Source organism: Corvus cornix, chromosome 7 (genome assembly GCF_000738735.6).
Source record: "Corvus cornix cornix isolate S_Up_H32 chromosome 7, ASM73873v5, whole genome shotgun sequence".
Classification (NCBI taxonomy): domain Eukaryota; kingdom Metazoa; phylum Chordata; class Aves; order Passeriformes; family Corvidae; genus Corvus; species Corvus cornix.
In genome coordinates this window covers 28,926,036-28,941,523 of record NC_046337.1, presented here as the reverse complement: position 1 = coordinate 28,941,523, position 15,488 = coordinate 28,926,036, and the positions used below count along the sequence as shown (strand labels likewise).

The 15,488-nt window shown below is 35.8% G+C and overlaps 2 protein-coding genes across 5 annotated transcripts in view; both read right to left on the bottom strand.

Annotated features, from left to right (window-relative positions):
* Positions 1–78: 78 nt before the first annotated feature.
* On the bottom strand, positions 79–5,115 carry C7H2orf66 (chromosome 7 C2orf66 homolog). Of its 2 annotated transcripts, XM_010406555.3 has the most exons (4): positions 3,054–5,115; positions 2,433–2,575; positions 1,386–1,586; positions 79–390 (listed from the first exon to the last, which is right to left on the bottom strand). In XM_010406555.3, exons 2-3 carry the CDS (start codon positions 2,553–2,555, stop codon positions 1,404–1,406), a joined length of 306 nt encoding a protein of 101 aa, XP_010404857.1. In that variant the 5' UTR covers positions 2,556–2,575; positions 3,054–5,115; the 3' UTR covers positions 79–390; positions 1,386–1,403. The 2 variants fall into 2 exon arrangements, with proteins under 2 accessions (XP_010404857.1, XP_039411406.1); XM_039555472.1 differs by having other exon boundaries at positions 2,433–5,115.
* Positions 5,116–8,965: 3,850 nt separating this feature from the next.
* PGAP1 (post-GPI attachment to proteins inositol deacylase 1) overlaps positions 8,966–15,488 on the bottom strand; it is a 32,157-nt gene continuing 25,634 nt past the window's right edge. For 2 of the 3 annotated variants that reach the window (XM_039555467.1, XM_039555469.1), the window contains 3 exons: positions 14,425–14,648; positions 13,983–14,087; positions 8,966–13,144 (listed from right to left, as the gene is read on the bottom strand). In XM_039555467.1, coding sequence (XP_039411401.1) covers positions 13,006–13,144; positions 13,983–14,087; positions 14,425–14,648 — 468 coding nt within the window. In that variant the 3' untranslated portion in view covers positions 8,966–13,005. The remainder of the gene's footprint in view (positions 13,145–13,982; positions 14,088–14,424; positions 14,649–15,488) is intronic. The other variant, XM_039555468.1, reaches the window with a different exon arrangement.

The window sequence follows — 15,488 nt, the reverse complement described above, 5'->3', positions numbered from 1 at the left end:
AGCCGGAGGGCCGCCAAGAAAGGTGTTGTATCAAAAGAGGATCTGAAAAATCGTCACAGAACACCTTGGGACATCTCGTTCTAATAAACGGAAAGGGAACATTTATTTACCAGCTTTGAACAAAGACACTCGGCAGTAGTTAAATGCACGCTGTTGCACTCTTCATTTATTCACACTTAAGCATAATTCTGCTCACAAACTCTAGTAGCCAAAGCACACACATTTGTCAATAGACAGAATCTGTGCTCATTACACCAGGACACCAGGTTCCATTGGTAAAAACGGTGACAATAAAGAAAATTTTAAAGTGTCAGGTAACAGTTAGAAAGTCAAAGCAGTAAGATTTTGCTGTGAAGGTTTACACTTGGCCTGGAGTTCTGAAGTTAATGCCTGAAAAAGACAAAAAAAAAAAAATACAAATATGTGAGACAAATGCAGAAATAACCATCTGCAACCAAGGTATGGTCCAAACCAAGACATGAAAACACCAGCTGAACCTCTGTTCCCAAAACAGTTCTGTACACTGAAAAGAACTGCCATGACCATCCTGAATTATGCAGGACAAAGAACTTCCAGCAATCCTTTTCTCACTGCTGCTGGGACTTAGAGTAGGGCATCCCATCTGAATTCCCTTTTCATTTATTTTTCATGCACAAAATACACATTCTACAGTGCTTTTTTCCTGGCATAAAAACGCAGCAAAAAGAGAATTTACTATTAAAATTTGAGTGCAGTCTTTATTATCGTTCATGATATGAAGAAAAATGGAGCTTCAATTTTGATTACAAGAAGAGGAGGAGTTAAGCAGGCTGAGAACAGGACAGAGCTGGAAGTCCTAAGCTGAATATTGAGTACAACTTATGCACTTTAAGATACTCAGCAAATCACCAAAATGCTTAGATTTAAATCTTACTGAAATTCTTAACTATTTGTAAACCAGAAGAAAACACTATTTACCTTGAATGTAAAAGATAATATATGCTTTGTTAGTGCAGTAATTTATGTCTAAATTAATTTTCTTAATATACATATATCACAAGAAACCATTAATCTCAATTTATAATCTGTTTTCAATTCCTTACATAAAACCTGCACCCCCTATTATCTGTACATTTTTAGAATTCTCCTCCATATGAAGGAGGGGGGAAAAAAGAGAAAACAAAAAATCATGGTCTATATAGATTTGCACAAGCACCATGTGTTATTTTATCTAAGTGGTAATTACCTTGTAACTCTGCCTCAAGAATTTTAAAACCCACTTCGGGTAAGGGTTAAGGTACTACATTTTTAATTCCTTCTGAGAAAAAAGCTGCTTTTACACTTTAGTCAGAATCTTTCTCTTGGTTACACATAACAACATTAGAGCACAAGGCATCCTCTTTTACCTTTGTCAGCAGAATCTTTCAGCCTTTGAAATCATTCTGAAAAGATTTTTTCCTTTCTTCATAATCTGCAAATGCAGAAGCAATAGGATCTGAATAGAACATGACAGGCCTTGGTCCTTCATTGTTCACAGTGAAAGTAGCTGGGAACTTTCTGAGATCAAGACCCCTGCCCAAGAAGTAAGCCTGGAGAGTTCTGAAAAACTGAACATATTGCAGATGTGAAAATAGAGCATGACCAATGGAGATTAATTATTTCTACTGACACAAATTAGATGTAGTATTTGTTCCTTTGTGGGATGAAATCCTCTATTCTAATCATAAACTGATACAGTGTGGGCAACCTAATTCAGACATGTCCACTCCATCCATGGCTTGCACATCTTATGTGAAGTCAAAAAACCAGCAACTGTTTGCAGCTCATTTATGCTCCCCACTGAATCACAGGGGTTTGATATAACTGCATCCCTTGTAAAACAGGCACAGCCAAACCCCTGCTTAGAGCAAACAGACAGTTCTGTTAAACATTCCTCTAAGAGTCAGCAACAGTGGGCAATTGATTTGAAATTTAATGCTTCTTAAAACACTGAGGAAAAATTACAGGAAACTGATTCTTTCCCTTCACAAATTCTTTTTAAGACTGTGTAAATGTTCTCTAAGTGGTATTTTTGTAGCTGTCAGATGCAAACTTATTTGTACTTCCGTAAGATAAAACAACATGCAATCAGAGCACACATTTGAAAGAAACACAGTAATCATTCCTCTTCTGTTTCATAAAACAAGTAGCTGCATAATCAAAATAATTTTTTTAAAATGAAAGCTTCTGGGTGGAGATACAAGGAAGTTTTATGCACTACTGTGCTCTGAGAATGCCTCCTCAGTTAAGGGGCACATCTTGACTGAGGAATGGTTATTGACTATACAAAGTGCACAGTTCCTGACATTACATCTAATGGGCCCCTCTTGTCTTTAAATTTAGAAGATGAGGAGTCTCTTGATGGAAAACAAAAAAACACATAGAGCTTCAGCTCACTTGAAACATTTCCTCACCAGGTCTCTGTTTCTGGGGTTATCAAGAGGCTTCCATTTTTCTTCTGGTTGGAAAGGAGCACTCTTTGCCAACCCTCTCACAGCCAATACTGTATATAGACCCAGGAGCAGCACTTTCCACATGCTGGAGATGAACAGACTGTCTGTAAGAAGGACAAACAGACACTCCTTAAACCTCACAGAGCTGTCACTGTAAACACGTAAATCCAAGGAAAATCTGCCTACTGCAGATTACATGCATGTACTTGGAAGAACAAATTATTCTAAACAAGTGTTTCCCATACCAAAGCTCTTTCTAGACACTGGACTCTCTTCTGAGGGACTAGTACAACACTCAACACAAAATATTACATTTGTAAGTTTACATTTATTACATACAGCCATTTTCAGTGGCTAATACAACATCAGAACTCTGTGTGCTCCACGGAGAATGCAAAAATATGGCTCAAAATCCAGAGAGCTCAATTTTTTAAACTGCATTAAATTAAATTTTACTACATATAATAATATGTGCAATGGTATTTAATAAAGCCTGGTCTAATATACTAGACACCCATTTCACAACTTGACTCGGGGGAGAAAAGAAATTCTCCCTCTCACATTCTTTAAAATAGAGCTTACCAGGGAATTTGGCTTTGGCTTGCCCCCTTCTTGCTTGGTCTCCTCGTAATCTGTGAACAACCTGATCTCGGCACTTATATTTCTAGTAGACTGTGGGTGGGTGTCAATGACGTTAGCAGGAGTTCAAAAATACAGTAATGATTCCATTTCCATCCATGACATAAAGACCCTTGAGAATTTCATCCCTGATACTCTTCAGACCTGTTGCTATCGAGCAGTGCACTACAAATTCCTCCTAATCCGTATTGCAGACAAGTGGTGGTAGGCATATAGTAAGTTTAAAACCATTCCCAGGAGAAATAGCACAGCTCTATCAAAATATTATTTTTAATTAAAAGTAATTAGCCATATTTCTAGAATGGTGACTAATGGTTTTAAAGAAAATGAGATATGGATCACTTTCTTGATGCTGGAAAAAGAGAGAGAAAAGTAATGTCTGTTTCAATATCCAAAATCATAACATTTTAATGGAAGCATTGCTTTCCTACCCTGATTTTATCAGCAATTAATATCCTCCTGTCACACTGGAAACTAAGGCAAAGGCTGCAAGCAGGACTCTGCTAATTTATCTTGGCCTTAGTGCATAGCATTCTTCATATCAGAGCTGCTCATATTTTTTGTTTATAATTTCACTGCACTCTTCTCTCCACTATATAGATGATACATGACTTAGTATCACATAAAATATATCCCGAAATAGACATGTTAAAATTAAAAATATTTGGCCATTACCTTACTGCAGAGTACAGATGTTTATTTCTGACTAGAAACTTTACATTTTTCTTTGGTTTAAATTTTGAAAGCAAAATAAAAACCTACCACCCCCCTTCCAGGAAGGTGAAGTTTTGGACATCCAAACATCTTTAGCAACACAGTAAACAAAGTCCTAGCAGTGTTATCTGCATGACTACAGTAGTATAAAAAAATTCAGGACAATTTATCCAGCTTATTATTCTGCAAATCTGGACTTTAAAAAAATCATACACACAAAAAATAAAATCCATCAAGCACCATCAATTATGTTTTGTAACACTCAACTTCCAGACAATGAGTCCACTAAGAACAGAGCAGTAGCAGGAGAATAACTTGTAAAAAGGCAGGCCTCAGCATAAGGGAACTGTCTTTGTTGATCTTCTAGCTAGATATTTATTTCAGCCAGAAGTAGAAACATGCTCCCGTAGAGAAAATGACAGAAAGGAGAAAAGGCATGATTTACAGTTTGGGATTAGATTTTAGTTCCTTATTTAACTTAGAAAAGAGGGGGGTGGGGGGGGACAGCCAGTTTTCTTCTACCTGTTTTTTTCCTCCTCAATTAATTTATTCCTTTGATATCTTTACAAAGACCTGGGGGATATGCAGTATATTCAGACAGTAAAACATACTAAATTCATCTGCAAATATGCAACAAGCTATATTACTGGAGGAACTTAGGCAATTTGGGTGACTCATGAAGTATGCAGATACGCAAGAGATACAATTAGCATATATTTTCTGTGAGCTGTCTAAAAGAAAAATCCTTACACACTTGTATTGTTGTGTCCTGAGCTAAAAGCTTTGAGAAACTGTCGGAGCTAGAAGTCTGTTTAGACCTAGTGCTCATTTTAATGTGGGGGTTGGTCTTCTTAAAATAATTTCAATTCTTTTCTTCAGAGAAAGTCAAATATAAGCAGAACACATTCATATTAAAATACTACTAGTATGCTTACACCAATTGAATGAAATTGCATCCTCCTTTGAGAACCGTAGCTAAGTTTAACAAATGCTGTGAAAGCCACATGTCAACGTGCTGCCTTTTTAATGCAACCATATTTAAGCATCAGGTTTTCTTGATAAACGTCTTCAGTAAATCAAATCTTTTCAAAGTGTCTATACTGATTATATAACCTTTCTGGCACAGTAAGTAATGTTCATGTATGTTTGAATGAAACTGCCCTGAAGATGAAAATACTCATAGCGTTGCTTGCTCAGTTCCATGCAATTCATCTCTAAAAGGTAAAAATTTAAAATATACTAGTTTAGCTGAGACAAGTTTTATACATATGATGCTCTATATAAACTGTTCACTAAATAAAATATTCACTGAAGACTTTGACTTTCATTGCATCTCCTGTTCACGAGGCCTAAGGAGTTGGAGTTAAAATACTGAGTCAAGCTTCATCCAGTATGATCTTTATTGCATGCTACTTGAGATGTGAAGGAAGCACCTGTTAAAGTACTGCTCCAACCACAAGGTTTTTGTTTACTACTTTTATTTTCTGCTTAGAATCCCAAGTATTACAAGTTAGAAGGAAAAGCACCAAACTGCTCCACGTGAGTACCTGAGCCAAGACTAAAGGCAAACGTTGATCACAACACTCATCAGCGTGTTTGTACAACAGCAGTACAGGTAACACAACACTCCACAGAGCAGTACTGGTAAGTGGCACTTTTTGTGAATTACAACCATTTGTACCAATGCAAGCAACGTTGGAATAGCATACAAAAATATACAGAAGTGTTTATTTAGCAGGGGATTTACTATACAGTGTACTCTAAGTCATGCACACTTAGGTAAAAAAAAAGACAAATAAAAAAAGTTGAAGTACACACTGCAGACAGGGAAACCACCAAACAAAATAGGAATATCCCAGAGTAGCTCCCAGTCAAGTTGCCCTCAACTACAACAAAAAAGTACCACTATCTAAATGAGTTTTTAAAGAGTATGAGATTTCATCTTTCAGCAATTTCAACATTATCTGAAAATATCTCCAAGATTTTCTCAGCATCTCACAAGACAAGGACTTTGCCAAAGCTTATGATACATGGCATGATGTGTAAGAACTTAGTTATAAACATTTTAATAAGCACAATCTTTTGCTATAGCATTACTCAAACATTTATAGATAAGACCCTGTCAACATCTCTAAAAACCTGTAAATATTAAGAGTTAGTTCCATGTACAACATCAGATTTATGGTAGCTACATAAGAACTGAAAACAGAGGAAGAGTTAAAAACATGTAAGACAGATGCTTGAGAAGCAACAGATTTTTCTCAAAATCATATATGTTTTCTTCAAAGTTTTAAGTCCTTTTACAACCAACAAATCCTTCCCTCCCCCCTAATTACCCGAACCAGGTATTTTGGCCAACGTTATCGCATCTTTGTGCTTGAAAAAACAATTAAAAGGTAAATGGGGAATCAAACAGTTTTTCTTGAGTTATCATGACACATAAAGGCCTTAAAGACAGTTCTACCTTCTCGGGGGTTTCAATACTAGAATATTCCAGTGGCTAGAAAAATCACCAATGGCTAGGATTGCTGAAACATCATCACAAAATAAAAAGTGAGGTGACTGGAATGAGTTTTACAAGTCCTAAGCCAGCACACTGAAGGAAGCAGCAGGGAAGACACAAAGATAGCATGTTCTGTGTTGTGCCACAGCAGGAGCAGCAGCATTGTGGCACCCAGACTGAAGTTAGTGCCCGGTGAAAGGAAGTTTTTTATAACTTTGCTGTGTATTGCTTCAAACAAGCTCTGTGACCGGCTGACATGCAGTCATTTTGTCTGCATGTCTAAATACCCACAGTACAACGGTAAGCTCTGAGATGGCATCACTTTTTGAGATTCAGTGCTAATGGCGGGGGGGAAGTCACAATTTGTGGCACTTTGTTCAAAACACACAAAGAATCCTCTAGAGACAAATAAGGAAAGCCAGCAGTAGTTTTTCCTGAGCTCTCTGTATTAAAAAATATACATAAGAAATCCTTCTACTATATTAAAACAAGATTTTAAGATCTTAAGTATTTCTAGTTTTCTCTAATGAGATAGGAAGAACAATGTGTAATTTTTTCCCCCCATTTACATATGAATATTTTTCCTAAAATGTGAAATTTGATAGTCAAAACTTCTGGAGCCTTAACACAAACAATCAACCCCACCTCTGCCTAGTTTTCTTTTCACACTGGCAAAGATTTTGCTATTCAATGGCTTAAATACAGTATTTTGCTTAAACTACAATTAAGCGGATTTTTTTATTTTTGAGGACTAAAGATCAAAATGTTGAAAAATAATTTGACACACAGACTTCAAAGCTGAGACAGATATCTGCGAGTAGTTTTCCTTCCTTATTTTTTTTTTGGTCACAACAGAAAGGGTTGAAAAATTCAGGTCATCTAAAGCTTTCTGACTTTGGTTGGTGTGATCCCAAACAAAAAATATGCTGTAGTTGTCATTTCTCGAAGTGTAAAGTGGGGTCAAAAGAATTTTTTAAAGCCTTTTCCCCAAATCAAGTTTCAGTATGATCCACACAAATATTTTTGGTCAACTTCAAAAATCAAATATAAGGCTATGGAAGTCCACAGGCTACAGTTAGAGTGTATTCATTTACTGGTTTAAGGCACAGTATATTTTCTTTTTCTTTAGAAAGCTACAAGTTTAAAGTCACAGTGAGGAATTTTACATTTTAGTTTTGGTCTCGCACTCTAATTATGTGTGTCCTGTCTGCTACCTGTAGACTTCCGTAAAGTATTCCAGCTGTCAGGTGCTGCAGTCTCAAATCCTATTTCCAAACTCAGAGTGAAGTAGGTGGAAAATACTGAAGCCTGAATTGATCCCAAAATAGTGCACTTAGCCTTTTGTAAAGCTAAACATCAACACACTTGCACATTTGATATTTAAAGATATATACCCTGAAATTTTTTAAGTCAGAGGGGGAAGATAGTCTTGGCTGGTATTTCAACAAACAGGCAACACTTGAACAGAACAAGCCTACAGGACACAGCTGCTGCACCTCCTCACCAGGCCAGTCACTGTGCCCACTGTTCTGCTTGGCACTACAGGGCAAGCCAAAGAGAACTGCATGTGGAAGGAGGACTTGGAATGATGTGCCACAAATAACAAGGATTATGATGTTAATCCCTCCTGGTTTTGAGAGACACAAACTCAGCTCTGATACCACACAGATTCCTAGAGAACCCAGAGCACAACCTGCCAATAACTATAGAGAGGCCATGCTTACAAGATTTGTTCATGACAGCATGAGTAGCAAAATCTGTCTACATTTAGGAACACAGAAAGAAACCTTGAATCTTAAGCAAAATTAAAGTCAAAATATCACAGCTCATGGTGTTATCCTACAAGGCAATAAGCACATATTTGAGGCAGTTACGTGCTTAGACACCTGAAAAATCGAGGGCTAGGCAGATTTGCTTAAGTAAGAGCTATGGAATTTTCTCTTTAAATGCTTAGAATTCATTTTTAAAACCAGCAGTGTCTATTAATACGACAAAGTGTATACCTTTTACTTGAGTTTGAGGATAGATGAGCTGATTAAAAGCTTTGAACACATTCTTCCATAAATAAGAATATACATCAGAAAGTATAATCTTTGCAAAAGGTTTTCGAATTTTTAAAGACTTTATGGATTCTAATATTCTAGTTTAAAGTTCTGGCTCAGAACAAAGGTAGAAATTGTACTTTAAAATAAAAAATAAATTAGTTTTGAATTGTCCTTCATTATCACACATTTGCTAGAGGCTATACAACAGCAGCTTTGGTGACAAAAGTATGAAGTGATGAAAATTTTATATTTTACAGTACCATACTAAATGCTTACAAAAGCTAGACTGATTATCTTCCAGAAAAAAAGAGATGCAAAAAGTCAAAGCTGTAAATTAAGTGAGAAACATTCATCATTAAATGGAAAATTAACATTAAGAATTGATTCTATTTTAGAACTAACAATTTTCCAGTAGCTTAGTGACTTAGAACAGCAGCACAATTCTGTACAGACTCTATAATCACGTCCAAGAACATTTTCATAGCTCAGAGCATTAAAGGTCAGTAAATGGCTGGTTTTATCCCAGTATAAATACAACAGAAGTCTAAACACACTCGACCCTGTATTGAAATAAACTTGATTCAAATGAAAGCTTCTCAAATGTTTACATTTATTAATGGCTACGTAATGGATTTTATTCTGTGCTATCAAAGCTCAGAAGCAGATGTATCAGATTGCAGAAAAATGTCAAGTGACTTCATCACTTGTTACTGGCAAACTCATGGGAAATGAGACGTATCAAACACTGACATATGCAATGCTTTTGGGGTTAAGTGTCAATACATTTTATTTTATTAATCACTGACTTTAAAGTTAGCCCAATTAGGTTATAGATGAAACATTCTCTTAGACATACCAGCAGTCTCTATGCCTTCTACAATGTATTACTACTGCACTGCTTAGGGTTTGCTGTTATTCTATTATAAAAACAGTATCTATTTGTTTTAAAATGTAGCAAATTAATATTAAGGAATGAATTGCTACATGAATTAGCTCACTCAAAACCAAGATCAGGGCAGAATGCTAAACGTTAGAAATAACACTACCTTAAATTCCAGTTACTGCAAGTTTCTTGGAAATAAAACATACAAAGAAGCCTCCCACCATAATCCCCCAAACCAATCCTCTTTCAACAGGATGCTGAAATGTGACCCACTGCAACCAACTTTTAAATCAAAACTAAAAGATCACCTTTGGACAACATTAATTCACTCACTTCCAAGGTATATTTGGTAATTCCAGTGAAGAGGTGAGTTTTTCCTTATCAGACACGTAGAGACTTTCTATGAAATGTTAGCTACAAGTGTAGGTACACTGTGACTGCAGCATGATCAGACTCTCAGGAACACGTTTGATGACATCAACCAGAAAAAGATTATAGACTTCAAGAGTAATTTCAGAGTATGAAGATATCACTAAAACTTCTCATTAGATCTCTCCCTGCCAAAGAAAGATTCTGCTGTACCAAAAGTTAGTGGCATTTGGTATTTCAAGTTCTTACCCTGTTTCTTCATTCTGTTTCTGATAGCTTATAAAAAAATATTATATTCGATCCACATAAATAGTTCTTTTTTTGAATGCATCCTGAGGTCTAAACCTTTACAATTTGTGCCTTGATCTCCTCCCACATAATCAAGATAATCTAAAATTTGATGAATAAAATGGAATTTTAATTTAGTTAAAGGTAATAGGAGACATTATAATGTTTTGCCAAAAGCTTTTTTATAAATGCAGCCCACTCATAATAAAGGATATTTCAGTAGAATTTACATGTCCTTATATATGCAATTAATAGTATCTATATTGGGTTATCCTATGTTTCTGCTGAAATGATAATTGTGAACAGTGACAGAACTACAGATTCACCTAATAGAAGCGTCTTGTCCAAAAGTAACATCAATCAATCATTGTATTTTGCCTGAAAAACTATTTCAGACTGTTATAAAATCTAGTCCTTTTCAGAATGACAAATAGGATGATTCATCCTCTTAGAATGGGATGAATTCTAAGACTTGTTCTAATCCTGTTACCATCCATTGATTATATGGCAAATCTAATTGGGATTAGACTCCTAATCTGCCAAACACCTGAAGTTGTCCAGTCCACGGTCACTGCACAGGCCAGATGCACATCCCTGACAACAGATTAAATCTATTAAATGGCACACAATGCATATAAATTCAAAGTAGGTGTAGGACTTCCCCTCCTTTCCCCAGTAAAGGTAAACCATCTCTGAGGAAAGGGAGTGTTGAGGGACATGCGAACAATGTGTCATCTGGGATCTCAGACTCAGGATTGTATCTACTCCTACCTCCAACTTGAAAATCAGGCAGGCATATATACAAGATTCTGGAACCCACTTTATGAAGAGTGCTAACAATTATCACTAGAACTCCAGCTTAAAAAAAAAAAATCATTAAATGACAAGAAAAAATTGGTGTTATCCTATGCTGCTGTAATTCAGCGGGTTTCACTTCATGGCAGATTTTGAAAGCTTTCAAAGATACTAAATATCGAGCCTGTTTTCTTTCCTTATTCTGCTTATTATTTTCCACCAACAGCTCCAACAAATAGATTAATGCATAAAGAGCCTGGTAAGATGGCAAAACAAAATCAGAAGTAAAATAGAGTAGTAAGCCAAAAGGACCATGAAGGTCAAGAAAAACTATGTTCCACATAAATCAGACCTGGCACACTTCACAGCCCTCTGCCAGCCCTAATGCAGTTCTGCCACCATCTTTCACTCACAGCCATTTGCAAGGACAACAACTCTATTCTTCTATCTATCTATTGGCTTCTATGTTCTGTTTGAACAGCAATGTTTAGTTAAACCAACTGGTGCATTTAGCTACAAGTATATTTAGTCACACTAATTATTCTATATATATATATATATACTGTAGCATACATTTGATTAGAAAATACCAAGATTTAACCTATTCAAATAACTTTTCTGATTTACAAACACTATGTATAAGCTAACCTTTTTTAAGGTTAAGATTAGAATACCAGCACATAGATTACTGATAACAGTGACAGTGGTTTGGCTAACTACAATACCCTTACTCAGTTACAGCACTTTTAATGACTTACTAATAACTTGAACTGCTGACTTGGATATAAGCAAACAAAACACACATGGCTTTCTTCACATTTGTCCTTCATTTTGGAAAGTCACTGTGTGAACTGAGTCTTTCCAGCCAGCTCAAAGGAATTGACCCTAACAACAGTTAGAAATAACTGAGGCACTTTAGGCAAGATTATTAAGATACGATGAAATTAATGGGTCAGGCTGGCTGTACTACTGTATCAAGAGTATACTTGATTGACTGTGAGCAGCAGATTTCCTCTTGGTATTCCTATAAGATGATTGAGCTGGTTTAGTATTTCCATATGAAGGTAACAGGTATCTCAGACACAGCAGAGACAGCTAACACAGAAGCAAGTAGGCTCATCTCTACACAGAACCTACATCATTTAAGCCTAAGGACTGCTGAGATTTCTTCTGTTGGCAAAACACACGCCCAGGGGACAGAATTCCTTACACAGAGCTATTTTAGGCTTTATTATAAATGGCAGTCACTGTAGCATCTAGGCACTAAGATAACAGTTTATACAGAGCTAATATTTATGGTCAGTATTTCCCACTCTTACTGAGTTTGCCCACATGTAGAAGTTAGCACTGTACAGGACAGGAGTTTGCAGGGTTGTAACTATTCCATATTCATTTGATGTATTGGCATTTATTAGGAGATGGTTGATTCTCTGTTTACAACAGGAAAAAGCCTGCCTTGTCTACTTAGAACCAGTGCAGCAACCGCACTGTTAACTCACAGCATAGCTCAACATTTGCCAGCTTCTATATATGGACAAAGTCCAAGGATTAATTTCAAAATTCCAGAGAAAACTGACAATGTTTTAAAACAACATTACAGCAAATTGTTTATGAATCTGCTGGTATCCTTCCTGAATAGAAAGCTACATAGAATACTGTTGTTTTCTCACTCTCACAAAAAGTAAAATGTGTAAGACTTGCATTAATCTCACAAATGTTCAACTCACACTGATTGAACAAATGATTTGATAGAAATAACAGTTCTATATAAGCAGTACATTCTAGTTTGTCTAGACACAAATGTGGCAGCTTTTGAATGTAACATAAAATAATTAAAAGTATACTTGGCTGTGTGGTTTTTGTGATAGTCACAGTGTGCTTGAAATGTATTGAGTTTTAACCAGCATATTTTAGATCTGCAAGAGATGCAAGTTCAGAACACAGACACTGCATGGCACAGTGAGTAAAAAAGGTCTGTTTTAACACAGCAGTATAGTGAAATACCAAAGTGTCTACAAGGCAGAGTATTGAGATGTTGCACTGGTATGAGTTACGTGCTTATACACGGTAAAATCACTCCATTTTCAGAGACATGAAATAAACACCAGAAAAAGTTTTCTAAGCAATGTGAATAAAACCATGAATTTTTTGTGAATATTCACAGTTCTGTCCTCTTTCCCACATAATGTAAACTACTGATCATATTAAATTAGGCATTTCTGTGTTGCAATTTTTCCCATCTCCAGTGTTAAGTTTCTAGGGTGCATTGTCCTATATATGTCCTATATAGAATAAACATCACACAATACAGCACAGCACATGTAGAAGAAGAGAAAAGGTTACAAAGTGTGGGACTCTGTATAAATGCATTTGTCCAAAGGCCAGCATTGCAACAGACAAAGGGAGTGGAACTTTGGCTGCAATCTTCAAGAGTTTACTGCAAGAATACAAAGAAGAAAAATTATCATTTTTAGCCAGATATGCAGAAAGTATGAAAATACCATATTTCATTTTCCTTTGCAAAATAATTTCTATTTTAAGGCTTTGTAAATTTTTAAAACTGAACACCTAAGTCTAATGGGCCATAAAAATTGATGCACAACCAAGAGAAATTATTCAGAAAGGGTAATGTCATTAAAAATATTCTTAGATTAATTTAGAATTTTTTTCTCTGTAACAAAGAAAGACTTAATGGTTTAGATCACTTGAGATAACAGGTACTGGTCAAGAGGATAAATGACATTCATTATTATTGATTGCCATTCATGAGGTGTTGACTAATTTCATATCTCAACAAGAAATAATCTGCCAGTGAATCCAAGTTCTCAGAACTTCTTAATCCAGTACAGAACACATATTTCTACTCCCATAAGGGGAGCTACGAGAACATAACTATAATCCTTTAAAATTCATTTTTCCTTTTAGCTGTCTGACAATAATTGCTAAATGTACTTGGATTCTGTGACATTTGGAAGGATTCAATGAACTGAGTTAAAAAGTCACAGTTCAATAAGTTGTTATGCAGCCAATTGCTTAGATAGCACATACTTAATTTATTTCCATGAGGCAAATACAGGGGATTTTCTCCACTTAGCTGAACTAGAGGTAATGTGCACACTAATTTTACCTCATCTTTTAGACTTAACCACAGGAGTTCATGGATCTCTGCAGAGGCTGAACAATTACAGGTCTGTACAGCATAAATTAAGTTTTACCACACAAATGTTAAGTCACGAAGAAGCAGGAAAGCAGAACTAGAGATTGGACTACAGTACCTTGATTTCACTTCAGAAGTACTTGAATTCATTAGAATTTCTAAAATGCATACAAGGATAACAGCTGTGGATCTACATGGATCAGGATCAAGTCTAACACTGTACCTGCAAAGAAATGGTTTTAAAAGCATGTAACTTCTAAACTAGAGTGCCAAGTAATATGCCTATGCTGATGACAACAGACACATGAAATCAGGCGTCACAGCCTGATTTAAAACTCTTTCTGAATCATTATTTTCTTCAACATATCACTGATTCACTTAACAGCTACTTATACCATAACACAAACCAGATTGCATAGAGAAAACAATAGTTATTAACAGAAGTATTTAAAACTTCTGTAAGGCAGCTAATAATGTAAAGAGTCAAACATTTACAATTTTTATTATCTTCAAAGGTTCCTGTAACTTTCTTCTATCTTAGTGTCAATTTAAGAATTTACCTGAGATTTTTTAACCAATAAATTAAAGATGACAAGCTGAGCAGCACAATCCACGTGAATAAATTGAGGATTGTAATGTGCATCTTAAGACTGTTAACAGCTTCAGCAATTGTTGTACTGTTGGAAGGAGACTGTGTTGCATCTGGAATGCTGTCCATTGAACTCTGGGCTTTGACTGTGTGTGTACTGGAGTTCTGTGAAGTTTCTTTTGAGTGGCCTGAATCCTAAAAATGAAAGACAGAAGTCACAAAAATGTGCACAGGCTTCTAAGAACCCATGCTGGGGAAAGAGGAGGAGAAAAATATCCTAACAATATCACAGCAACTGTGATTTAGGAAGAAAATTTGCAATTTATGCCTCAAAAAGCCATCAAAAGCGAAGTTCCATAGTTCAGTTTTAAAGTATCTAAATTTAATCAGAAATTTCTCATACACTAATAGTTTATATGTCTATGGAAGAAAAGAATGGAGAGTGTAGATGCCCTGACATCAATACAATGAAAAGAAATGGAGTCCCTGGAAGGGGGAAGAGCAAAATAAAAGGAGTAATAAAGCATGGGGGTGAAAAATCACAGATGATCATTCACGGAAAAGATATAGGAGTAAAATATTACCTGTAGGAATAAATAACAAAGATAAAATGAATGAGTTGGCAGATACTAAGTTCCAATGACAGAAAAAAAAAAACCCGAATGAAACAAAAAAAATTATATAGAGATGAAAGGAGAGGATTTTAAACTAAACACACAAAAAATCAACCCAAAGAAAGCCAAAGAAAACTTTCAATAACTTTTCCTGTTGGACTGCTTTGTTCTATGTTTGCAAAAAATTACAGGTAGTTTTCATATGCTTTTATCCATATCTGCTTACATCTTTGATCCTATACCTTAAAGTAACCCAGAAAAGAAAGTTCACACTGCATGAAACCAAATGTTTCTTCACTGTTTTAAACGGCTCCCTATTTACGGCAGTCTCAGTCCGTATGTGTCTAATACATCCTGTTTGTCATCGCTGGACTAAAAACCCTTGAATTCCACACACTGCCTCTCTAGAAAAACCCATATT